The sequence below is a fragment of the Suncus etruscus genome, chromosome 1, assembly GCF_024139225.1.
Source record: "Suncus etruscus isolate mSunEtr1 chromosome 1, mSunEtr1.pri.cur, whole genome shotgun sequence".
Lineage (NCBI taxonomy): Eukaryota > Metazoa > Chordata > Mammalia > Eulipotyphla > Soricidae > Suncus > Suncus etruscus.
Window position 1 is genome coordinate 149614410 of NC_064848.1, and position 27183 is coordinate 149641592.

A 27183-nucleotide genomic window follows, 5' to 3' on the forward strand; every position below is an offset into this window, starting at 1 on the left:
TTTGTTTTTATTGTTTTATTTGGGAAAAGTGCTTCTTACAAAAGGGCAGCTGCAAAATACAGAGACCTCTGCAACAATTCCTTGTTTTCTTAAAGTGAACAGGTGGGATCAAGGAATCAGAGCAGCAGATGGACAAATGAGGAGCATCTCCGAGTTATTTTTAGGAAATAGAGCAACACAACGCAAAGCTAAAACTTCCCTTTCAGGAATTCTAATAACTGGATTTTAGCTTGTCTTGTGAATGACCAACCCCCCCCTTTTAGTGGAAAAGCAGGACGTTATTACTGCAAACCAATGACTCCACTACAAGAAACACCTCGGGACGTAGCTTGGAATCACATCTGTCTACCCGCAAAGCTCGGGGATGGAAAGAGGCAAATACCCACAGAAACAAACACAAAAACCCGACAACAAAACCCCTCGAACGAGGACAAAGTTCATCAAAAAGTGCCCAGACTGGAAAGGCTAAGGGAGCAGAAAACATTAAATATAACTGTGTATCCAAGACCCAGTTTGTGTTAATATATGGGCTAACCAGACAGCGCTCACCTCTATGGCTACACCCGTTTCTCTATTTACATCAACAGAGCTGGCACTGCTCTAAAACAACTAGAATCCACAACTGCTGGTCCTCTCCTACTTTCCAACCCTGGACAGAACCAGAATGGCCAAGTTTTCCCCGCTAAAGAACACTGCATCTCTGCAGAGTGAGAAGCGGACTACCTGGGTGTGCCTGCTGGTTCAGCAGCCTTGGGGAGGGATGGGAGGTATCCCGTCCAGTTCTGCCTGCACCCAAGGCCAAAACCTAGCCCTTGTGTCCTCTCAACTTCCCATCGTGCTCCACATAGTGAAACTCCCAAGACCTTCACACTTGGTTCTGATTACCCAGTAGTATTTATTCCTTGTGTGCAACTGAACAAGAGACCCAAACCACAGATCGAGTGCACAGGGTAGGGGTGGCAGGGTAGAACAGATCAAAAAAACCAAAATACAGATGTGCAGATTTGACCAAAGCCTCAAGAAGACAGCCCTGAAGTCTGGAGCTGAAAACTTCTTGCCAGTTCAGATCCTTTCACCAACCCACCCCGTGCCCAGAGGCCGCAGCCATTACCTGAACCTGAGGTCCTCACCAAGAGTGTAGTAATTCCACACACATTCCCCTAGACTGAATCTGGCAACAAACCTACACTAACTGTCTGACAATCAAAACCATTACCAAAAACAAAAAGAAAAAACAAAACAAAACAAAAAAACCACAAACTAACTTTAAGATTGGTTTTTGAAACTTTTTTTGAACAGAGAAAACAACACACTCCTTGGGGGAAAGGTGGGGGGTCGAGAAGACAGGCCCTGGGTAGGAGGATCACGACAGCACCTGGAGTTTCGAGGCCTGCCTAGGAGAGGACCACGGGCACTGCCACACCAGCACAGGGACGGCTACTGTCTGGGGCTCAGCGAGCCCGGGGCACGCGGCCAGGCCAAGCTGCTATAGATCCAAGTCATAAAAATCTTCCAGCTCGTCATGAAATAAGTCCCACTCGTCTTCCGAGTCTGTCAGGTCGTCGTCCCCACCTGCAGCCAAAAGCATAAGCAACATCTCGCCCAGCTCAAAGGTGACAACCTCCTCTTCGTCGTGGTCAAAGGGGTTGCTGCTCTCTCTTTCCTCAATGAGCTCCCAGAAGTGGTTCCTTCGTTGGGCCTGTAAAAAACAAGGCCATGATAGGGATGGCACTGGCGCGTGGCATCTTCCTTCGATGCACTTGGGTTCTAAGGCACACCAGAGGGCCTGACGAACCAGACTTCCAAGTTAGGGCTTCCACTGTACCACTTCCTCCCCTGGGTTCTGCAGGGCCCGACGGCCAGGCTGCAGCTTATTAGACCTTCTGTAGGGCTGCCTTCTCACCCTCCCCGTGTCCTGAGGCCTCATTCTCTGGCTTCTCTCGCCCCTACCCCACGCAACTACGCAGGACTAAGAGTGCAGGACGGACTTTCCCCTCAAAGAAAACAGCGAGAGTTACCCGGTATCTGCTTGATGTTCCCACTTTCTGTCTCTGTGGCTCCTCTCTACGGCCATCAGGGTAGGCATGCTTGTAAAAACAGTTCCCTCCAAATGGACAGCTCCCGCGTCCTTCATCAAAATACCTGCACGCCTTGTTGCTGGAAAGGAAAATAGCGCAGCCCTTATTCACAGTGGATTTCAGGTCTCGTATTTGACTATCATCCGGGGTGTTATTTTTTTTAAACAAAAAAACAAAAAACAGGAAGAAACAAAACAGTACGTCTTATTTGGAGCCTGCCCCAGCCCCAACATGTGCTCTTAAAAGTGTGTACTCTAAGAATATGCAGGAAACACTAACTGCAAAGAGAGACTGTTCCATCAGTCTATACTGTGTAACAGTTCAGTGTGGCACCTAAGGCAAAGATCATCTAAGAAAGTTCATCCACAAGAATAAAGGACCACTGTAACAAGGATTCAGACAGTAAGGAAGGTAAATGCTCTTCAATGAGTGTGACCACCGGCAGTCCAGACTTCATTATGATACAGGCCCTTAGCAGGATAATACCCCCAGGGCTGTGTTCTATCTAGCAAGACACACACACAATACAGGGAAAAGTGTCATCAGGGCAACAAAATAAACTGTACTGGGAAGTAAAAGAAAGGGTAGGAAGGAGGTAGGAGTGTATAACGCAGCGCTGTTCTTTCTAAAGTCAGCCCTAGTTGGCCGGGCTCTGAGCTGAAGAAAAGGCTGCCGTGCTCATACCTCATTGCCTCCTTGTATTTCTGAATGAGTTTCTGCTTCTCTTCTTTCTCCTCCACCCAGTACTCACTTGGAATGACAAAGTTAGATGTGATCCGGCATTCTGGGCAGGACCTGGGAAACAATGAACAGGCTGCAGTGCAAATTCCCCTTCCCTGGCCCACGCTTCAAGGGACACACCCGGGTGCGCCACCTCCAGATTCAGAGATACACCAACACACACTGACCACTTCTTTTGAGGCAAAACAAACGCCTTCGTAAATCCAACTCAAAGGCTAGCCAGTTCATTTAAAAATAGTCATAATATCATAAATAACTTTGGTTTTTAATATGTTAAAAAAAAGCCAACAACAAAAGAAGACATTTCACACAGACTCCTTTTTCTTTCGTTTAAATAAATTTATTTCTTGTAACTTTGCTCTGTTTCGATTAAGTACTTTTTGTTCGGTTATGAGAACAATCTTTAAAGGATGGTGGATTATTGGCTAGCTTAATGAATGAAATAGGAAAGTGGAAAATGTCAAACGTCAGGAAACATACATTCAGAGCTAGGTACGTGTTCACTGAGCCTAAACTGGCTGATCCATTAAACACAATCTCCTCAGAAAAGCACGAAGATGCTAACGGATACAGAGGGTTTCCTCATTCCAATCAAGTAAATACACCAAACTAACCTAGAAGCTAGCAGCTGCAATACAAAGAAATCCCCTTAGAATACCCAGTTTTTGAGATAAAAGGCATGCATTTAAATGCGGTCCATCTGGTTGAGAGTTGGCACAAGATACTAAATTCTTCCCCAAAATAGAAAGCACAAACGAAGGTTGGGGAGGAGTCTCACTTTATGATCTTGCTCTCAAATTGCTTCGCACTCCTCCACTTGCGAATGCACTTGAGACAGTAGGTGTGGTTGCAGTTGGAAAGAATCCCAAAGCGGCGCTCACTGGGGTTGGCTTTCTCATAGACCACCTCCATGCAGATCCCACACACCATGTCCTTACTGCGCTGGACAGCAAATGAGAGCTCCATGTCTTTCTCATGGGCCTCAATGCAAGACTAGAAGAAGCGGAGAGATAAGACTGCATGAAGTCACTCATAGTTAGACTCAAACCCAACAGTCAACGACTCAGGCATGGAGTCTGATGAACTGCTGACGCCCCGGGGACATGGAGGACAGCCCTGATGTCCATGGCATCAAGGGGGGTTTTGGTAGTGGTGAGTCAGAATGTGAGGGCTCAACGTAAACAATTCCCATCCGCCCCCTATGGCAGCCCACCTCCTCTGCCTGTTACCTACAAGCAAGATGATTTTCTCATCAAAAAAAGCTCTTCTATATAATTATGAGACCACTGCACTCCCCCTTTTGGGGGTGGGTGGATCACCCCCAGCCGTGCTCAGGGCTTGGAGGGCAAGGCCCAGTACTCACTTCTTCAATGTACAACCAACCAGTTTTCTGGTTATGTCAGTTAACAACCATCACCACCAATTATTCCTGAATGAGACCATTTTCACCACTTCGTAAGAAACCCAGAGAGATAGCACAGCGGCGTTTGCCTTGCAAGCAGCCGATCCAGGACCAAAGGTGGTTGGTTCAAATCCTGGTGTCCCATATGGTCCCCCGTGCCTGCCAGGAGCTATTTCTGAGCAGACAGCCAGGAGTAACCCCTGAGCACTGCTGGGTGTGGTCCAAAAACAAACAAACAAAAAAAACAGAACTCTTGGGTGGGGGGGAAGGTCACTCATCTTTCCTAGCCCATTAACTGCTTTTATATGAGTTGCCTACCAGGGATACTTTAAATATGTGTGACCTTTTGTGACTGGCAGTTCACTGGGTATGTTTTCAACTTATTTGTGCTGTAGAATGGATCAATACTTCATCTGTTTCATGCCAAGTAAAGCCCTATTATAGATACTTCATTCTAATTGTCCACTGGGTCAGGTGATCAGCATTTAGATGCTTTTGGGCTAGTATGAAAAGTACTATCAAGAACACAGATGTATAGTGGAATGAGATCATTCATAATCATACTAATCACATTTTAGTGTATTTTGTCACTGATATTTAAAAATCCCACAGAAGGCACTATCTAATTTTCAGGTTAAAATTAAGCAACAATTCAATCTGTGAATCTCATGTAGCCAAATATATCAGATAGGTAGATAGGATTGTCTCAACTGCTGCTACAAATGCTCTTAAAATCAATCTCAGTGGCCTGAAGAGAGAACAATGGTTAAGGCACTGGCCTTGCAAGCAGAATATCCCAGGTACCACACCACATGATCCTGAATCTTTTCATCTGAGCACTGTCAGGAACAGCCTACTAGGTAGGCCAGAAAGGCCCCCTTGAGCTCTCAAGATCAAGAAACTCTTATTAAATACACAATACAAACACGGGCTCTCCACTCAAAACAACAAAACCTCAGCCAGAAACTCTTATATACTAGTCACCATATGACCAAGACAAACAAAGCCACATCCAAAAGAAACCTCCACACACATGCCCAGCACGTGTTCATAATAACCATAAGACAAAACCCATCTAAATGTCCATCAACTATAGAGTGGGAACAAAAAGTGCTGCCACAAATAAATGTGTGTAACTATTGCATGAATAAACTGAAATAATCCAGTCACAAAAGGCCACAGTAGATTCCACTCTTACACTACGTCTAGCACAATCAAATCCAGAACAGATCCATCAGATGAAGAATACAAATCATTGAGTCAGGAAGCTTGGGGTTTCTTTGAGGATGATAGAACACATTGGGCAAAATAATGGCAATGACTGGGCAATATAGTATGTACTTCACTGAACACCAATGAGAGGTGTAACTGAGAAGACTAAGCAATATGGCATAGGATTCAGGGGGGGGGGGGGAACCCTAATTTGAAGTCCTAAAATAATTTTTTGGGCCACGGGTCACCTTCCAAGCTGTTGGGGGGTGGGGGTGGGGTTCCAGGGATCACTACCAGGAAACCTTTCCCAACAGGCAAGAGAGTTCAATGTCTGGAGACAGAAAGCTGTGGATCACCAGGTCACCCCTGCAGGGAACCTAAAAGCATCTCTTGATCAAGCTTTTCAAGAAGCAGAGGAAGAAAAACACCCCCTCTTACAGATGTCCTTCCATACTTCAACACCTTTGCTCAGGCATTGGTCAGTCACAGGGTCACAAAGGAAGTAAGTTAGCTCACCCCTCATCTTCGAACATGAGCCCCCACTTACTTTGATGTGCTGTGACCTCTGGGCAGCATCCATGGGGTGCAGGACCTGCAGACCACACATGTCACAGGAGTCTCCGTGGAGGTACACACAGTTCTCCCCATAGCGGCACTCGCCCACAGCTGCGTAAGGGCACAGCTGTTTCTTGGTCTCCACTGCAGAGGGCTCCTTCTCAGCTTCCTCCTTGGTCACTGAGCCCTGCAGGGGCGCTTCGGTGCAGGAAGGGGCAGCTGAAATGTGTAAGAGGGTGATAAAAATCCAACATGGATAAGGCAGAAAGATGAATTGCAAGGTACCGAGCAGCTTATAGACATACTTTAATTAGCACACACAGTGCACCAACTTTTAATCTGTGACGAACTACTCAAGCATTCCAGTGCTTGCATCTCCAAAATTAGGTTTGGAATAAGCATTTTATCTGCAATCTGAATACTCAAAGAGGCTTCTCCAAACATTCTTTTTTTTTTTTTTTTGTGGTTTTGGGGACACACCCGGCAGTGCTCAGGGGTTGCTCCTGGCAGGCATGGGGGACCATTCGAACCAATGACCTTCTGCATGAAAGGCAAACGCCTTACCTCCATGCTATCTCTCCGGCCCCTCCAAACAATCTATTCACTGCTATTTGGTCTCCCAAGTTTACTATGTAAATCTTAGGTGATCCAGGTCCAAGTATTCAAATTAGAATAAATAGGGAAAGCAGGAAGGTGGGGTGACTGTTGGACTCTAAACTTTCTAGCTTGCTCTATTCTTCACAATACTCACTCCGGCCACAGTACGGCTGCCCAGGAACGAACTCAATGGCATTCACCCAGTCCTCCGAACCCACTCCTAGAGCGGCAAAGTTGGCATTCCTTGTCTCGGCTTCACCCGTATTCATTTCAGCGACTGGTCCGACTACTGATGAGAGACTTGAGGAAGCAGCAAGAGTTGGTTTTGCAGTTAGATCTGTAGCGGTCACTTCTTCCTGCTTCAATGGTTTGCTGTGTTCATATCTTAAAAGATTAAAAAACAAAAGTAATTCACGCTAACTCTAGATGCAATGTCCTATTTCCTAATACTGTACCAAAATTTTAAACAAATTGCTGAAACACTTTAACTACCTCTTTGCTTAGTCTGGAGCAGAGCTCTAAGTCCTGCATAATTGATAAGCCCCTTCCTTATACCAGATCACCCACAGCCAGTTCAGGGAACTTACTGAAGTAAAAGACTGTATTATAGATCAGAGGGTCAAATACTCATAGCACGTCAGACACACAGTCACAGCCATTTCAACTCTACAACTTAGTTCAAAGTCCCACAGGCATTACTGGAATAAATAACGGCTCTGGCTCCAATAAACCTTGATAAACACCAATCTGGAGCCAGCAGTTTTACAGAGTTCCCAGGCAGTCTCTGCAGACTAAATTGATTGGTAAGGACATCCAAAAATTCTGAACCAACAGGCAGTTTTTAAATAAATGATCCCTATTAGGAGGGGGAAGTAGGGTTGTTTTTACTGAGGAGGGAACCCAGTGACGCTCAAGGGTACTCCTGGCAGGCTCTGGGGATCATATAGAATGCCAGGGATTAAACCTGGGTCAGGTACATGCAAGGCAAGTACCCTGCCCGCTGTGCTATAGCTCTGACCCCAAGAAGCAGTTTTTAAATAAGTATTTCCTTCAACAGCACAATGATAGGGTGTGCCTGGCACATGGCCCACCTGGGGACAGACCAGGGTTTGATTCCCAGAATCCCATAGGTCCCCCAAGCCTGCCAGGGGCAATTTCTGAGCTCAGAGCCAGGAGTAACCCTGAGCTATGGACTGGTGTGACCCAAAAGCAACAAAAGAATTTGTTATGTGTATTAACTCAATTATAAACAGAGAAAGCCTTTAAAGACTAAATCAACATCAAGGGGCTGGAGAGATAGCATGCCTTTCATGCAGAAGGATGGTGGTTCGAAACCCGGCATCCCATATGGTCCCCGAGCCTGCCAGGAGCGATTTCTGAGCATCAAGCCAGGAGTAACCCCTGAGCGCTGCTGGGCGTGGCCCCAAAAAACCCAAAAATAAATAAACAAACAAACACCAAATAATCACCACTAAATAACTGGGTATACTTAGGTTGTGTTGTTGAAATCATGTAACACCTAAAATTCTGTAAAAATATTTTCTACAGGGGGCTCGAGCAATGGCACAGTGGTAGGGACATCCCAAGCCTAGCCTGCCAGGATTGATTTCTGAGCACAGAGTAATCCCTGAGGGCCACCAGGTGTGGCCCCAAAGCCAAAACATAAACAACTCATTAATTCACTCGATTACTTCCTCTCCGGAGTTCTTGCAAGGCAAACACCACTGTGCTCTCTCTCCCAACTCAGAGCTTTGAGCTTTTATTTATTTTTTGTTTTTGTTTTTTTTTCCAGGCCACACCCATCTGATGCTCAGGGGGACCATATGGGACACGGGGGGGGGGGGGGGTGTCAAACCACTGAGGTCCTTCCTTGGCTAGTGCTTGCAAGGCAGACACCTTACTTCTAGCACCACCTCACTGGCCCTGAGTTCTTGCTATTTACATTTATTTCCCTCTGCCTTTCTTCTGTAAAATTATTGTTAAATCACATCTCCAAATATAGTAAAACAACTTCCTTCAAGAAGCAACTTTCAGGGGCTGGAGCAGTGGCATGAAGAGGTAAGGTGTCTGCCTCGCCAGTGCTAGCCTAGGAAGGACCACGGTTCGATCCCCCATTCTATCCCCAGGCATCCCATATGGTCCCTCAAGCCAGGAGAGATTTCTGAGTGTCAGTAATAACCCCTGTGTATTACTGGGCGTGCCCAATCCCCCCCCCAAAAAGCAACTTTCCCCCAAAGAAAACTATTGAGCATTTACACTGATTTGTTCAGAAAAATGATATAGCAAACAGAATCCTGCTATAATACTATCGGTGGTTGCAATTAAATTCTATAGGCCTGCTTAAAACTACAAACTAAAGGGGCCAGAGAGATAGCATGGAGGTAAGGCGGTGCCTTGCATGCAGAAGGACAGTGGTTCAAATTCTGGCATCCCATATGGTCCCCCAAGCCTGCCCAGAGCGATTTCTGAGTGTAGAGCCAGGAGTAACCCCTGAGCACTGCCGGGTGTGACCCAAAAAACAACAACAACAACAACAAAAAAAATACAAACTAAAGATTATTCTTCAGCTTGAGGCTTCTATTTACAAAGTGGCTCAATCATTTTTTTTTTTTTTTTTTTTTGGTTTTTGGGCCACACCCGGCGGTGCTCAGGGCTCCTGGCTGTCTGCTCAGAAATAGCTCCTGGCAGGCACAGGGGACCATATGGGACACCGGGATTCGAACCAACCACCTTAGGTCCTGGATCGACTGCAAGGCTAGCACCACTGTGCTATCTCTCCGGGCCCAGGCTCAATCATTTTTATCATTTCAAATCTTACCCTGATTCTACTCTGCCTTGCAAAAGTAAGTAATTTGTGTTGTTACAGGAGACAACACCCACGTCTCACTCCATGAACCGGATATTTGCAAATGAAGGCTAAAGGGAAGGAGAAGTACTTTCACTAGTGCTTGACCCCAAAAGCCAGAGTATTTCATCATTTCAGAGCTACCAGATGACAGGATCAAAATTAGTGGCAGGTCTAAGTCAGGTGACTTTAAAGCTGCTTTGAATAAACAAAATGCAACTTTTGATCTTGTCTAAAATTTCAAAAGGGAGGCAGGGGTTGGGGTCAGAGAGATGCACAGTGGTGGGACGTTTGCTTTGGATTCAAGACAGATAGATGGTGGTTCGAATCCCAGCATCCCGTAAGGTCTGCTGAGCCGGCCAGGAGCAATTTCTGAGTGCAGAGCCTATAAGCGCTGCTGGGTGTGACCCAAATACCAATAAAATAAAATGGAGGCAGGGGCCCTTGAAGGACTTAAGACTATGTTTTAGAGCAGGGGTCTCAAACTCAATTTATCTGGGGACCGCAGGAGGCAAAGCAGGGGTGATCCTTGAATGCAAAGTCAGTAGTAAGCCTTGAACATTGGGGTGTGTGACCCAAACAACTAAAACAAAACAAAACAAAAAAAGATTCCTCTAGGATAGGGCCACAAAATGTTGTACGGAGGGCCGCTGCCCGCGAGTTTGAGACCCCTGCTTCAGAGAGAACCCTCGGGTCTGATCCTCAGCAAGGCAACACTCCCTAGCACATGGCCGGAAGCCACCAGCAAGGCTCACAGAGAAGGAACCTAGTAAAGGGACTAGTGTTGGAATACTGTCTGAAAATCAAGCCTAAAACACGGGCCCCGTTCACAAGTCAAAAAAGAAAATCTAGGGGCCGGAGAGATAGCATGGAGGTAAGGAGTTTGCCTTACACGCAGAAGGATGGTGGTTTGAATCCCTGCATCCCATATGGTCCCCTGAGCCTGCCAGGAATGATTTCTTTTTTTTTTTTTTTTTTGTGGTTTTTGGGTCACACCCGGCAGTGCTCAGGGGTTACTCCTGGCTCCATGCTCAGAAATTGCTCCTGGCAGGCACGGGGGACCATATGGGACGCCGGGATTCGAACCGATGACCTTCTGCATGAAAGGCAAATGCCTTACTTCCATGCTATCTCTCCGGCCCCAGGAATGATTTCTGAGCATAGAGCCAGGAGTAACCCCTGAGCACTGCCGGGTGTGACCCAAAAACAAAACAAAAACAAAATCTAGCCACAATATAGCCCACAGAGCCCTTGCCTGGCATGTAGTGGACAAGGGCAGGTCCCAAGATTAAAACAATTAACCACCCTGGGGGAAAAAAATCTTAAGAAATAATTCCTTCTACGAAATATTTTTTTAAATCATTGCCTATGACCAACCAGTGTCCACCAAGGTTTGCTTCAGGTAGAATCACTCTGTTCTAAACCAATAAAGCTATTTGTAAAACAAGTTATTTGCCATACAGAATGTAGACCTTAACAGATGGGTCTCTCACAGAGGTGCTGGGGGCAGAGGGAGGCATGTGTGGTGCTAGGGATAAATCTGTTTGTCTGGCCTGAAATATGTATCCTCCAGTCTCTTGGGTCCTCAGACAATTTTTATTCCTTTGACCACAAAATCCCATCTTTATGCTCAGGGTCACTCATACATGTGGTACTGGTCTAGCAAGCCAAGGTGCTGCATCAGGCAGCCAGAAGCCACAGGCACAGACAAGTCTCCAGTGCTGTTTTTCCCCCTTCTCTGGTGGGCAACTTAGATTCACTATGAACCATTAAGGAACCTGGTTGTACGCTAAGGTGGCCTAAAATCTGCCCTGTCCTATTAGCAAAATCTAGACCAACAGATGGTTCAAAGGGCCTGTCAGTACACATGCTTTGTGTGTCGGAACCCTGGGATTGACCCTGATATAAGCAGGATCCAAGTTCTGTGGCATAGAGAAAAAAACCTGCTCATTCATAACAGGATAGAGACTTGACATCTCCGACTTCCAAAATAACTGCACAGGGCTGGAGATAAAGTACAGAGAGGAGGAGGAGAGCACAGTCTTACATGTGGTTTGACACTGACATCCCCTATGGCCTCCTGAGCCATCTCCAGGTGTTATCTCTGAGCTCCTCCAGTATGAAGCCCTGAATGCTAAAGGGTGTGGCCTAAGATTCAAAACAAACCAAAAAACCAACATATGGAGCCAGATAAAGAATAGCAGGTAAAAACTTGTACATAGCTGACTGGTATGCAAAACCCTAGCACCCAAAAAGGCCTGAGCACTGACAGGCGTGACCCCTGAACATAGTGGTGACAGGAGTAAGCCCTGAACAAAACACAGCTGGGTATGGTCTCCACACAGAAAATTAAATTTAAAAAGGCCTAAGAGCCTGAGCAGTACAGGGAATTAAAGAGGGCAAGGCCCAGGCTTCAGAAGCAGCGAGGGGGAAAAAAAACTAATACTAAACCAACCACCAGCAACCAAAAAAAATCTCTCCAAAATATGTTATCAGGTTTGTTCTGAGTGGTGTCATTGTGTTTTTTCCCCAGTTCAGCAAAAGTACAACAAAAATTACCAGCACAAAGTGACTAAACTCAGGGGCCTGAAAGATAGTACAGAGGTAGGGCATTGGCCTTGCACATAGCCGACCTGGACAAATAGTGGTTGAATCCCAGCATCCCATCTGGTCCCACGAGTCTGCCAGGAGCGATTTCTGAGCACAGAGCCAGGAATAAACTCTGAGCTGCTGGGTGTGACCCAAAAATCCTAAACAAAATCAAAGTGACTAAACTCAAGATTAGGGTTTCCACAGAGCTTTCAACATTTTTTTTGGGGGGGGGGGGCGCACACCCATTTGATGCTCAGGGGTTACTCCTGGCTAAGGGCTCAGAAATTGCCCCTGGCTGAGGGGACCAAACCGCGGTCCTTCCTTGGCTAGCACTTGCAAGGCAGACACCTTACCTCTAGTGCCACCTTCCCGGCCCCAGCTTTCAACTTTCTTTTAGCTGTCCTATGGTGGGATGTCTTAGTGGGTGGGGAATTAAGGGATTCCTTAATTTCTTAATTCCCTACCCACTAAGAACTTTGTTTGACCAGTAAATACTTAAACTCCATAGCTGGCACAATTTCAAAATAGGGCACACAAAATGACTGACGTTGCCTGACTGAGCCTCACCTAGCATGACGGTCAGGAGTATGCTTGTACCTATGCAAGTGTGTGTGTGTGGTAGTTTGGGATCAGGTCATAGCTCCCCCAACAAGCTGGGTGTGATCCTGGTTTTAAATTGGAGGGACTGAAAGAAAGGGCTGTTCAATAAGCAGGACACTTGCCTGGATTGGCAACCCAGGTTTGATTTCCCAGCACCCTAGCTGGTCCCTTAAGCAAAGCCAGGTGGGGTTCCAAAACAAAAATAAGGTGAAAAGAAAAAAAAAAAAAAAAAAAAATAAGGTGGGAGTAGATATAGCTGGAGCCACCCAGCTATGCCCATCTGGGCTGTAAGCCTGCCCCCCCCCCCACCAAGTAATGGGGTTGTTTTGAGGGGCCACCCAATTACAAGTAATGAACTCTTCTTAAAGACACATTTGTGGGCCCGGAGAGATAGCACAGCGGCGTTTGCCTTGCAAGCAGTCGATCCAGGACCAAAGGTTCGAATCCCGGTGTCCCATATGGTCCCCCGTGCCTGCCAGGAGCTATTTCTGAGCAGACAGCCAGGAGTAACCCCTGAGCAAAGCCGGGTATGGCCCAAAAACCAAAAAAAAAAAAAAAACAACCAAACAAACAAACAAAAAAACACATTCCTGGCCTGGACTCTGTCATTCCTCAAATGTGGTAACTCCCAGGTAGCACATGCTGACCCTGAATGATACCCCTTGGCACTGCCAAGCCTACCCAGCAACACAGCACCACTTCCTGGTGTGGCTCTGGGGCCCTCCTGCTTGGCTGGCCAAAGAGAAAAAGGCCTCAAACCCCTATTTCTCAGTAGGATACACCACCACTAAACTGTACTAATAGAATTACCAACTCAATCAATGGAGGCAGGTAATTTAATGACTAATCCCTCCAGTCCTGAAACAGATTCTGTAACATTCCTGAGGAATTTCCCATCACTCTTAACCTAATTAGTTTTGGAACTGGGTGTTCACAAAGGTTTGGGCAGATTAACAACCTTCACACTAATACTTTCCTTAAATGCCCCCAAACCCCATTCTCTCCCTCGAGTTCAACTTGCTAGGACCTACTAGGGCCAAGGGCAGAGCTCAAGTGGGAGCACATGTCAAAAGTCAGAGAATCGGGGGCCGGGCGGTGGCGCTAAAGGTAAGGTGCCTGCCTTGCCTGCGCTAGCCTTGGACGGACCGAGGTTCGATCCCCCGGTGTCCCATATGGTCCCCCAAGCCAGGAGCAACTTCTGAGTGCATAGCCAGGAGTAACTCCTGAGCGTTACTGGGTGTGGCCCAAAAACCAAAAAAAAAAAAAAAAAAAAAGTCAGAGAATCAAGGGCCAGAAGTATAGCATGGAGGTAGGGCGTTCTGCCTTGCATGCAATATTCCGGCATCCTATATGGTCCCCCAGCCTGCCAGGAGTGATTTCTGAGTAACCCCTGAGCGATGCCTGGTGACCCAAAACCAAAACAAACAAACAAAAAAGAGAGAATCAGCACATGACTGACCCAAAACCCAGCACCTCACTTTCTCTGGCAGGGGCAACAGATAATTAATAGATTCACTTGAAGCCAACACAGCTTTGATCCCCAGCATTTCCCAGAGCAGAGCCAGGTATAGTCCAAAGCTCCTAATAACTTGTTTTTGTGACATATGACATCCTAAGCTCTATATGACCCTACCGTTCTACTGGTAGCACAGCCAGGTCAAAAGTTAAAACAAACAAACAAACAAAAACCCATAATAATGCAGGGTGCTTAGGGTGAGGAATAAGGCTGGAATTTAAGCAAAGCACATGGCAGACCTGATTCTATCACTACAGGGCTAGGTGCCAGCCAGCCAGCCACAAAGCATGGAGAGAATCCAAGGCTCTTTATAGCCAATACCTTGTGGTTCTCCCCTTAGCAGTTCTGGATGAACCCAAAACAAAACCAGTGAAAAAGTAACCTTGCGGGGAGGGGGTGGTAGTTCACAAGGTAGTAGATATATCTAGCATATTTGTGATACCCGAGGTTCAATTCCCCAGCACTGCCAAGTACGATTCTTTTAGAAGATACTACCTAGAGCTGGAGCTGGAAGGGCACTTGCCTTGCACGTAGCCTGCTAAGGTTTTATCCTCAGCCCTCCAGATGGCCCCCTGGACCCACCAGGAGCAAACCCTGAATGCAGAGCCAGGGGTAAGCCCTGGGCACCACCAGGTGGGTCTCAAAAATGAAAAGTTAAAACAATATGGGTCTGCTTATATAGCTAAGGTCTACTTTTGAAAGTACTCACGAAAGCTACGTAATTAGGCATTTTACTGCTTCTCCCCAAACCTTTCAACTGTCCCATAAAACAGAACTGATGAGAAATGAATACTTACCTGCAGCGGTCTCCGTAAATACAATATCCTCGCTGAAAATACTTGCACACTACACCGTACGGACTGTCAGAGAGGTCGTGTGAATAACGACAGTTATCTCCTTCCTTACAAACCCCATGCATGAAATACCTGTGAGACAAAGAACCACAAAGACGGTTAAACACCAAAGCCCAGGACAACAAAAGAACTCGTGGCTAACAGGCTCTTGAGGGCCAGATCATTGCTGCCTTACGGAAGCAGCAGAATCACCACGATATCCTACACACACCAGCTCGGAACACAGAACCCAGGCCAAAGAAATGAGATCCTAAGAACCAGCCACCACAAGATTTATACGAACCAACGGGGCCGTTCCAACCTCCTCCAAGAGGAATTTAAATGCACCAATCAGCGGAGCTCCCAGTCGCCTGGAGGTAATCTGCATGATAAGACCCTGAGCAATCCCCCAAGGCTAGGTGCTGAGGCCATAGAAAACCCTTTCTTTAACAAATATCTTGGTCCCGCAGTCTTTTGTGCTTGAAAAAAAATTTCCATTCTTTTTGTACTCCAAGAGCTAGAGGGGATATTTAAGGAACAGTTTAAAGGACCCTATGGAGTCAGAGACTAAACCTATCTAGGCTGCTTGCATGCGTGCACTCAGACACACACACACACACACACACACACACACACACACACAGACACACACACACACACACACACACACACCACAGACACACACAGGAACACACACAGGAATTCCGAGCCCAGAGGTAGGGCGAGGTAGGGCACAAGCCTTGTAAGACAACCCAGGTTGGATCCCCAACATCCTATATGGTCCCCCAAGGCTTCCAAGGAGTGACTCCTGAGTGCAGAGTAAGGAGGCAAGATCTGAGCTAATACCACTGGATATGGACCCAAAATTTAGAAATGTATAAGTAAATATTTCAAAAAGGAATTCTGTCTGGAAACTCTTGAGGTGCTGTGAGTCTGATTAGGGCAGACGAGCTCCGTTTACAGTCCCAGGGAGACAGACAACTGCTTATTTTCCACAAATGCAACTGCCAGGCCAGCTCTATCTCTAAAATCAAAGACACAGAATAGGTCCAAATACTAACTCACAGACAATAGGCTGTACTTCTTCAATGAACCATTTTTATTCCGTTTTGAAGCAAAACTGCTGCAACAGGGCCCAGAGAGATAGCACAGCGGCGTTTGCCTTGCAAGCAGCCGATCCAGGACCAAAGGTGGTTGGTTCGAATCCCGGTGTCCCATATGGTCCCCCGTGCCTGCCAGGAGCTATTTCTGAGCAGACAGCCAGGAGTAACCCCTGAGCACCACTGGGTGTGGCCCAAAAACAAAACAAAACTGCTGCAACAGCAGAGGAAAAGGAAAATCATCATTCCGTTCATAATCCTCTGCTTTAAAGGATTACACGTGGGCCTATGCTTCTACCTTAGGGAAGAGTGAAATTGAGTCTCCGGGACACGGGGTTATTGAGGGCAGGAAAGGACAAGGACCAAGATTCAGGAAGAACCTTTGACCTGCCCCTAAACTGCTTCCAAGAATGTAAACAGAGTGACCTCAGGAAGGGAACTATCTAGAAGCAGCTGGCACACCGAGGCTGCAGGAAGTGGGACTCAAATTCCAGGCCCATTGTTTTGGCCTGGCCAGGCCAGCATTTGTTTACTTCACAGTTGCTCTTCTCATCTTCCTAAGAACCATTTCACATCTTCCTCCTTTGGAGCCCCAAGCTCTCTCCCCTCAGCAAGAGGAGAAAAACCCCAGACGTCTGTCAGGAGACACCAAATCTTTGTAGGGTTCCTCGCCTGATAATGATCAGATCAGCCAAAGAACCTAAGAAGAGATGGGTAGGGAACTGGTCATGAAAAAGCCCAGGTTTGTTCCTCTCTAGTTTACATGGTCTCCCAATCCCAACAGGAGTAAACCCGAGCACTGCCAAGTGAGAGAAGGAGGTTAAGAAGGAAGGAGGGAAGGAGGGAAGAGGGAAGAAGGGTAGGAGGAGGATAATGAGGGTGAAAAGAGAAGGAAGGGAAGAGGGATGGAATGAAGAAAGGGTCTTTCTGCCATGGGGCCGGAGAGATAGCTTGGAGGTGGGCGTTGCATTGCATGCAGGATGGTGGTTTGAATCCCGGCACCCAATATGGTCCCCCGCCAGCCTGCTAGGAGCGATTTCTGAGCACAGAGCTGGGAGTAACCCCTGAGAACTGCTGGGTGTGACCCAAAAACCAAAACCAAAAACAAACAAAAATAAATAAATAAAGGGGCTTTCTGCCAATAACCAGATGTCGGAACATGACTCAGCAGTTTCCAAATAGTATCTGCAGGGCCAATCAGCGTTACCATCTGGGAATTTGCTAGAAATGAAAAATGAGCCCTTACCTCTGACCTGCTAAATCAATAAAGTGGGTGAAGGAAGATGGAGTGCAATTTCTTGAATACTGTGTGGGTTGGGAAGTGACACAGGCCTTTGCTTTCATAGAGAACATCATATACAAGTGTCTGGGTCACCCTCCACCCCAGCCATCCCTGGAACAAGGTTCATTTTCAGTCTCATAAGAAGCAACAGCAAGATCTCCATTCTATTTAGTTGGGCGCCCCAAAGCTAAACATCACCTATGAGCAAGCCTGTGTGCTGCCTTCAGAGTGAAGCCAGGTAACGACAAATATTTGACACTAGGGGCCAGAGAGATAGCATGGAGGTAGGGTGTTTGCCTTGCATGCAGAAGGACAGTGGTTCAAATCCCAGCATCCCATATGGTCCCCTGAGCGCTGCTTTTGGGTGTGACCCAAAGGGAAAAAAAAAGAGGGGAGGGGAGGGGAGGGGAGAGGGGAGAGGGGAGAGGGGAAGGGAGAGAGGAGGGGGAATGGAGGGGAGAGGAGGGGAGGGGAGAGGAGGGGAGGGGAGGGGAGGAAAGGAAAGAAAGACACTAGCAAGCTTGAAGGGCTGTGGTGCCTGTTTTGCCCCAGGTAAGCTGAGTAGAGCCGCTGAGCACCACTGGGCTTGTCCCCACCCCCTTGCAAAGAAGTTAACAGATAGGTGTTAACAGTTGTCTTGTCAAGGTCCTACAGCGCCCTACAGTTTTATTTATTTTTTGTTTTTTTGGGTCACACCCAGCAGCGCTGAGGGGTTACCCCTGGCTCCGGGCTCAGAAATTGCCCCTGGCAGGCACGAGGGACCATATGGGATGCTGGAATTTGAACCACTGTCCTTCTGCATGCAAGGCAATGCTCTACCTCCGTTATATCTCTCCGGCTCTTAAACTAACCATTTTTGATTCAAGCCACAAAAGTCATGTTTCAAACCCAAACAAGTCAAAGATAAATGTCATTGTTATCAGCTCTGCAGGATTATCACGAATGATTCTTTTGAAACAGAATCCAAAGAGTTCATTGTTAGCAAGATATTTCACTCCCGTTCTTTCTTTGGGGTGTGAGATGGAGGCAGCCTGGCCTTCCAAAGTGGTGATCCTTGAGTTGGTGCATGGAGAAAGCCTGAGGAAGTAGCAGTTGTACCTGATGCCAGCATTAAAGTAGAAATTAAAGCCCTGGTTTGCCTCACTCAAGGCACAGCCTTAAACTCTGCTATTTTGCTGAGTCTTTCACTCCCATTCTAAACAATAAAACAAACAGGTTTGTCCCTTTTAAAAATTCTTTGGGGGGTGCGGAGAGGTAGCATAGTGGTAGAGTGCTAGCCTTTCACACAGCTGATTCAGGACTGATGGTGGTTCGAATCCTGCATCCATTAAGGTCCCCCAGGCCAGCCAGGGGAGAATTTCTGAGTGCAAAGACAGGATTAATTTAAGCACCGATGAGTGTGACCCAAAAACAAAAACAAAAAGAAAGAAAAATTTTCTTTTGGGGGCCACACCCAGCAATGCTCAGGAGTTAAGCTGGCGGTGCTTGGGGGACTGTTTGGGATGCAGTGTGTCAAACACGAGTCGTCCATGTACTATCCACTGTGCAGGGGACTTCAGCTATTCTTTCTAGGGGTGCTCAAGATCTAACTCCTGGCAGTTTTGGGGAACCATGAGATCAAATCCAGGGATTTCCCCTTAATATAAGGTGTGTGTTTCCAGGTGCTCTTCAATATTTCTTTGTGGTCAATCAGAAATGCACATGCATACTAGTCAAGTTTTAAGTCTTCATCAACAGGGAACTCAAGCAGAAAAGTGGCCCCTAAATCTCAGCCACACACAGGAGCGCCCATGTCTGCCACTGAAAACTAGTTGCCAGGCTCTCCATTCAGCCAACTGTGGCACTCCGGTTTGTCAGGTTTTTTATTCATCATATCAAATTATGTCTCCTCTCAGCCAGCACCTCCCTGCTTACCCTGACCTCATTTTCCCCAATGAGATGAGATGCTTCAAGGAACTTAGCTCCCCAATTCACTGTTTGACCACATCCTTAGCACTTTTGCAACATCCACCCTTCAAATACTTTGGTCTTGTACAAGGGAGCAAATGGCCACTGGAATTATCCGGGGGCTCTATGTGGTCCAAGGAACTGAACTGAGGTCAGCAGAGGAGAGGCAACTTTAGATCTCTCTGGGCCACCACCAGGACTTTCTGAGATACCATGAAAACCGTCCTCCAGAAGTCAGTGACAGTGAAAGGAAATCTAACATGTTGAGGACCTGGCTTCAGTATATTCTAATATGGTACTTTTTAAGTACTTGGTCTTGTGAAGATTTTTTCCCACTCATGATCAAACCTTTTTGCCAAGAAATGTAACACAGGCGAACATCACCAGAAATAACTTCAGATGAATTAAGCTTCAAAAATAATTTTTTTTTGATTTTTTGGGCCCTACCCGGTGACGCTCAGGGGTTACTCCTGGCTGGGCGCTGGGGGAATCGAACTGTGGTCTGTCCTAGGCTGACACTTGCAAGGCAGAAGCCTTACCTCTAGTGCCACCACTCTGGCCCCCAAAATTTTAATTTGTGGTTGTTGAACTTTCGAAAACCTTTCACAGCTGCCAAAACTTTTGTGAACCCACTTTGAGTTACATGCCTTCAAATGGCATTGAGGGCCAGTTTGTAAGAAATGAGCATCCAGAGAATAATATAGCATTCTGACCAAGAGGGAAGAGAATAGAACACATTTGGTGGGCTAACAGGGTCAGTTACCCCAGGAACAAGGCTCAGTGGGTCAAGAAACCACTGAAGGATTTGAACCAAGTCTTTGGGGCCAGAGATAGCATAGTGGCTCAGGCACTTGCTGGATTTGATCCCAAAACTCCATTTGGTCCCCAAAACAATGAATGCCAGGAGTAATCCCAGAGCACAGAGCCAGGAGTAAGCTCTGAGAAGAGGCGGGTGTTGTGCCAAAAAAAAAAAAAAGAGAGAGAGAGAGAGATTCTCAACTTCATAGTACCCCATTCAACTCCCTTCCAAATGATGTGCCTTGGGCATCTTGAGTGTATGTGTGTATATATATACATGTAAATATATATATATATATACATGTATGTATGTATATTTGCATGGAAGGCTTTAGTTGATCCCAAGTTTCAAGAGCCACAGGATTAGAATGAGGTAGCTTTCCATTTTAGCTATCACCTATTACAGAACCCCAATAAGTCATTCTATCTTAATTTTATGGCCCTTTTAGATGAAAGGATTGAAGTCCTAGTAATAAATAAATAAGGTCATTGTATGTGAAGAAAAACTGCTGTGTCGCCCATATCATTTATTCTTCTCTCCTTCTATCTCTCCCTGCTCTGTCAGAACAGACCAGGTAGACGTTTTCCAGTTCAGTTTTTCAGTCCATACCTGTCCCTGCTGTGAGTCGCTCAGAGCAGTGCTTCTTCCATATTCTGAAGCTCCTTCACATTGCACTCCTGCCTTCTGAGCTATATCCCAGATCCAAATACACTTTCAGACATTGCATTTAAGCGAACATGCACAGATCAGTGCATGCCCTCTGGACTGCCTTGCAATCCAGAGGGCAAGAGAACTACATAATATGCCACTAGGTAAGTTCAACCAGATAAATAACCTTTGCCTGCACTCTTAACAAAGGGCATATAATTAGGAGACTCCCTCATACATCTGGCTCGATGTAAGGCAAGAGAAATTAACTATCCAGCAATGAACCACATTCTGGAATCACAGAAGAAACTCAAGCAGAAAAATAAAACCACGTTATCCTGAAAAATCAACAGCAACACTAGAATGCAAGCTTTACTCATTTATTACCTCTGAATACTGAGCAGCATTGTACATAGCTGCTTGGTACGTATGGTCTGGGTTTTGGGATAGTTTTGTCTTCCGTCTCTCAAATGATAGTAAAGAAGCCAGAAGAGAAAGGAAAAAAGGCAACTCACTTCCATAATATCTTCCCCAAACAAAATCAATCTAAAAGGTACTTTGGTGTAGAGGGACCAGACAGAGGAGCATGTCTTCAGCATCATTTCACAAGTTCCTTCCACCTTGAGGATTCACTAGCTCCAAGCAGACATTTATCAGTAGTAAAGACAAATAGAACTGACTCCATTCTATGCTGCTGTACCTCTGGGATACCCAAGCACGCTCATTAAGATCTAGGACAGGAAGTCCTAAGAGTAGCACAACAGAACCAAACAACTTCCAGAAACTAGTCAGCAGCTATAAAGCAGATTCTGAGAAAGCCTCATAGTACCTGTGTTCTGGTCACAGAACCACCACTCTTTGTATAAACCTGAAGATTTATTCAAAGTGCAAAAAGTTAATTTGGCACATTTCTATTTTGTTTTTGTTTTCATTCAAGGGAGAGGGGTTGGGGCCACACCCAGTGGTAAGCAACTGCTATCAAGGGCTCTGTGCTTAAATGTGACCTCTAGTAGTGAGTGCACAGAGGCTCATAGAGGGTACCAGCAATTCAAACTCAGGATGGTTACCACCCAGATAAGCGCCCTAACCCCTGTACTATCTCCCTGGCCCCAAGAAATTGATTCTGTATTTAATATTTGATGACTGTAACTTTTCTAAACTAGACAATAAATATCTGTCCCCCACCCTCTGCTAAAAATTTAATACTGGGGGACTGGAGCAATAGTACAGAAAGGGAAGGGCATTTGCCTTGGGTGTGGCTAATCCAGGGTTCAATCCCCAGTACTTTATCCCTGAGCCTACCAGAAATGATTCCAGAGCACAGAGCCAGAATTAAACCCTGAGCACAGCAGGTGTGGACATAGACAAAGCAAGAGAAAAGAAAAAAAAAAGCAATACTCATGTATTAACAGAAACTGTAGAAGTAGCTAAGTACATGCCATTCATGACTTTTTTTTTTTTTTTTTTTTTTTTGCGACAAATCACTTTTTCTTTCCTTGGCTAGAAGACCTTTTCACTGCCACCTAAGTGTCTGCTGCTCCCACTACCTGTCACAGCATACTCTATGGGGGGTGTGTGTGTGTGAATGGGCAGGGACATAATTAGACAGGATGGGTACAAGTGACTCACAGGGTGTGGTCCCAGGGGTTGCTGGCACAGCAGGAACCACCCCTCCAAAACATCACCATTTATTTTTCAAACAATGTATTTTATCGAGTATAGCACAGCAGTACATTGATAAAGAATTCCTGAAAGAATTTCTATCACTTTTATTTTATTTTTGGACCACACCCAGCAACAGTCAGGGGTTACTCCTGGCAGGCTTGGGAGACCATATGGGATGCCAGGGAATCAAAACCAGGTCACGGCCACCTGGAAAGCAAACACCCTACCCACTGTTCTATCGCTCCGGCCCCAGCATTTCTATTCTTTTTAAAACAATACAAAAATTAAACTTTAAAATTGACTTTTTGATTTGGGTTTTTTTTTTGGGGGGGTGTCACACACAGTGGTGCTCAGCTGTAACCCCTGCTCTACACTCAGAAATCGCTCCTGGCAAACACGGGAGACATATGGGATGCTGGGATTTGAACCACTGTCAGTCCTGGATCGGTCGCAAGCAAGCAAATACTCTACCACTGTGCTATGCTACCTCTCCAGCCCCAACTTAAAAAAATTTAAATGAATGGACCCGAGAGATAGCATGGAGGTAGGGTGTTTGTTTGCCTTGCATGCAGAAGGACGGTGGTTCGAATCCTGGCATCCCATATGGTCCCCCGAGCCAGGAGCAAATTCTGAGCATAGAGCCAGGAGTAACCCCTGAGCACTGCCAGGTGTGACCCAAAGAAAACAAAAAATAAATAAATAAAATGGAAGTTATTTTTCCTTTTAGTTTTAGTTTTTGGGCCACAACCACTCTCTTGACAGTCTGGGTGAGCCTCATGCAAAGCAAACACACTACTGGCTCTACTACTGCTTCAGTTTCTAAAATGAAAATGTTCTTGTATTTTGTGTAGGAATTGCCAGATCAAAGACTAATCTGCCATTCGGAAAGGAGGCAGTCTCCAAACTGAAGTTCACAAATGACAACTTTAAGTATGGTCTGTTTCAATACAACACAATTGAACCAGAACCAAGAGCAATGGTAAAATATCAACAACAGCCTGGTGGGGGCAGCACAGCACGGTTTATGGGGAAGGGCTCACTCGGTTTTCGCTTAAAACTGCAGAAACAAAACACAATGAAAGAGAATTTCAAGAGAAATATTTAGGGACTAGTAAGCAAGAAGAAAACGTGAATGACTAAGCAATTAGAAACAGCCATCATCCAAGAAACTCCTCTCTTCTAAGAGGATTAGACCCTACCTGAGGAAAACAGTCTTATCAAATTCCAAGATAGGCCAGGAAATTGGCACAAATACAGAAGAACACTCCACTTTGGTCCATTCCCTTCAAAGGAGGCTCAGCAACCAACATACTGAGAATGAACGAATGATTTCTTTTTCTTCCTTCCTTCCTTCCTTCCTTCCTTCCTTCCTTCCTTCCTTCCTCTCTCTTTCCTTTCTTTCTCTTCCTACCTTTCTTTTTCTCTCTATCTTTCCTTTTTTCTCTTTCTTCTTTCCTTCCTTCCTTCTTGAAATTTTTTTTTTTTTTTTTTTTTTTTTGGTTTTTTGGGTCACACCCGGCGGTGCTCAGGGGTTACTCCTGGCTGTCTGCTCAGAAATAGCTCCTGGCAGGCTCAGGGGACCATATGGGACACCGGGATTCGAACCAACCACCTTTGGTCCTGGATCGGCTGCTTGCAAGGCAAACACCGCTGTGCTATCTCTCCGGGCCCCTTCTTGAAATTTTTATTTCTCTTGTCTTTTTTGGGAAGGGAAGGGGGCTACCAACCAGTACTTGGGAGGTCCAGGGAACCCCACCAGCGACTCTCAGCCAATCGGACCCCAGTGGTTCAATTTGAGGGCCTGAGGACATGGTGCTGCTTGGGCCCTCTGGCCTGAGGACTCATCTTGGCAGTGGTGAGGGGCTCGCTGGTGCAGGGATCTAGCTGGCAATGCTTGGGGAGCCACCTGGTGCTGTGGAGGGAGCCAGGGTCAGGCACATGCCCTTACCGCTGTTCTATCTATCCCCAGGCCCTGAAGTTTTCATTTCTTTGGGATAAAGGCCCAGGATAGCAACTGTTGGGTGGCATGGGAATTGAACACTGAGAATACAGCACAGCACTACATCTATATAGCTGTATACCCTAATTTAGTGACAGAACTGAATACGGCTGTCACAGAAAGATAAACAGGGTCTTTGCTCCTTTGTCTTAGCTAGTTTACAATTGTGTTTGTTAGTAAGTGAAAACAGAGGTCCTTATAAACACATATTCAAAAGGTAGTTAGGTGGGCCCGGAGATATAGCACAGCGGGGAGAGATAGCACAGCAGCGTTTGCCTCGCAAGAAGCCGATCCAGGACCAAAGGTGGTTGGTTCAAATCCCGGTGTCCCATATGGTCCCCTGTGCCTGCCAGGAGCTATTTCTGAGCAGACAGCCAGGAGTAACCCCTGAGCAATGACAGGTGTGCCCCCCCCCCCAAAAAAAAAGGTAGTGAGGTTATCACTATCAGTCCACAATCTACTAAAACAGTAGCAATATACTGGGCCAAAGAGGTAGTATAGTGGGTAGAGTGCTTGCCATCCAAGGCACTCATGTTCCCTGATCACAGCCAGGTCTGATCCCTGCGCAGAGCCAGGAATAACCTCTGAGCAACACCAGGCATGATCCAAAAATCAAGTAAACAAAAGCTGCTTATATATACAAGAGTCTGGGTAAAACCTTACAAACACAACAATAAAAAAGGGTCCCAGCTCTGAGATCTTAGTCTAGAAAACATATTTGATATTCCTCTATTCAGACAAAAAAGCGTTTATAAATCACAACTGAAAACAATTTCAAAATAAAATCCGTGACATATTTAACTTCTATTTGCTTTTAGAGAACCATTCCAACAAATGCTCCCAAAAAATATCTATGTAGATATGTAATTTCACTAGCACATCTAACCTAAATATGGTAACACAATGATTCAAAGTACTAGATTGCTCTGTTAAATCTAGCTCTTAAATACATAAATCTTACAGTAAAGGGTTTTTTTTTTTTTTAATTCAGAAGCTAATGAGGAAGGAGAGATAAAAGGCAAGAGGAGAAATAAATATCTATTGGAGGGGAAGGAAAGGCAGAGGATGCTAAGTGGTCATCCCCCGCAGAGAAGAGCCCTTCCTGAGATCTCCAGTTACAGGCAGGATTCCGTCACTGCGGAGATGGGGAGATGGTGCAGAAACGTCAGACCTGGGGGCCGCGAACTCAGGGCCAGACAGACAGAACCGAGATTGGAGCAGCCTAGAGAAAATCGCAGCCTAGAGTCTTGGATCTTAAAAGAAACCCCCTTCCCAAGGAAGAATCATTTTCGGTGTAGCTGCCTGGGGCTGAAGGGGTGGATAGCTAGAAAGTTCTGGAATACAAAGGTTCACAATTGCTTTTTTTTTTCTTCCTCCCCCGGCTCCAACCGCCACATATAAATCAACTGCAGCACTGCAGCGCGGAGAAACGCAGACGCAGATACGAAGCAGGACGCAGAGACCAGAGATTTCTTTTCTTTTCCTTTAAAATAAATCCCCATTCCTCGAGATTCTGCCCTTGCTTCCATTCTTAGGCTCCGCAGATGACTGCTCACGAAAAGCCTTCCTTCTTTCGTGTCTGCAGCATCCTAGCGCTGAAAATAAACCCAATGACGCTCATCAGGCCCCAAACGTCGCCGGGCCCGGGCCCAGCAAGGTCCGATCGTGTCCGCGGATCTCTTAGGAGGCTGTTCACGCATTTGCGCATTGCATTGCCGGCCCAGGGGCTGGAAAACCGCCTTTCGGTTGACATCTCCCAACCCCCTCTCAACCGACAAAAACAAAAACAAAAAAAATTTAAAGGGGGTTGGGCCCAAGCTTCTAGTCTCTGCTGATTCCTTTCCAACGCAAAAACCCAATCGAACCAGCGAGTGCCGTTCGACCCAATTCAACCAACCAAGCCCCCCTTGCTGGGGCCAAGCTGTATCTTTTATTTGTTCGAAACCTGCGCACGGATGATGTCTAGAGAACCGAACCGTCATCCAAGAGCCAATCATATCCACCCCCCCAATGTATTTGTCTTTGAATCCCCTACCGGCCAGACACCCCCCCGACCCCAAAGATCCCCCCTAAAACCGACCCCACACCCTAAGGTGCTCCCTCCTCCCCTCCCATGCTATTGATCCCCGACTCCGGGGCCTCAAAACCATCTATCTCCCAGGGAGCTCCGTTTCGGACACGGGGATTCCATGTCGGGAGGGGGTCCCCGGCCAAGGAAAACCCGGGGTGCAGAGCTACGACCCCCTGACGGCCCAGCCAAGCCAGGCCAGGCCCGAAGGAGCTCGGTTCGAAGACAAAGCTCGGCACGAACCGGCCACAAGCCATCAAGACGAAAGGAGCAAAAATATGAATGCTGATGAAAGGGAGAAAAGCCGCCTCCGGGGGCGGGGCGGGACGGGACGGGACGCGGGGACGTTACCAACGGACGGCAGGGAAGGGACGGCGCTGGGCCTCGGGGGTCGGGGCGGTCGGACCGGCTGGGGCCGATCGGGGCGACTAGGCGACGAGGACCAGGAGGAGGAGAGCAGGAGGAGAGCAGCAGCAGGAGGAGGCGGCGGCGGAGGGCCCCGACCTCGTCCTCGGCGGCGGTGACAGCGCGCGGCCGGCGGGGGTCGGCGCGCCCTGGCGGATCGGGGTGTCGGGGCGGGTCCCCCCTCGGCCCCCTCACCTGCAGGTGACCTGCTTGGTCCAGCCGCCGCCGCCGCCGCCGCTGTCGCTGCCGCCGCCTCCCCCGGCGCCCGCCCCCGCGGACGGGGAGGTGGCGGCGGGGCT

At 46.8% G+C, this 27183-nt stretch overlaps 1 protein-coding gene across 1 annotated transcript; it reads right to left on the reverse strand.

Moving 5' to 3' along the window:
- MKRN1 (makorin ring finger protein 1) lies at positions 1–27183 on the reverse strand. The gene is made up of 8 exons (XM_049774851.1): positions 27080–27183; positions 14936–15064; positions 6740–6969; positions 5981–6207; positions 3598–3812; positions 2763–2873; positions 2019–2157; positions 1–1699 (listed from the first exon to the last, which is right to left on the reverse strand). Exons 2-8 carry the CDS (start codon positions 15055–15057, stop codon positions 1487–1489), a joined length of 1257 nt encoding a protein of 418 aa, XP_049630808.1. The 5' UTR covers positions 15058–15064; positions 27080–27183; the 3' UTR covers positions 1–1486.

Excerpts from the sequence above, each read along its gene's own strand:
- MKRN1 (XM_049774851.1), bottom strand. The coding sequence starts at position 15,057 with ATGCATGGGGTTTGTAAGGAAGGAGATAACTGTCGTTATTCACACGAC. Across the intron at positions 6,208-6,739 it reads GCAGCCGTACTGTGGCCGGA|CTGCCCCTTCCTGCACCGAA; the intron begins GTGAGTATTGTG and ends TACACATTTCAG. Across the intron at positions 2,158-2,762 it reads AAATACAAGGAGGCAATGAG|CAACAAGGCGTGCAGGTATT; the intron begins GTATGAGCACGG and ends TTTCCTTTCCAG.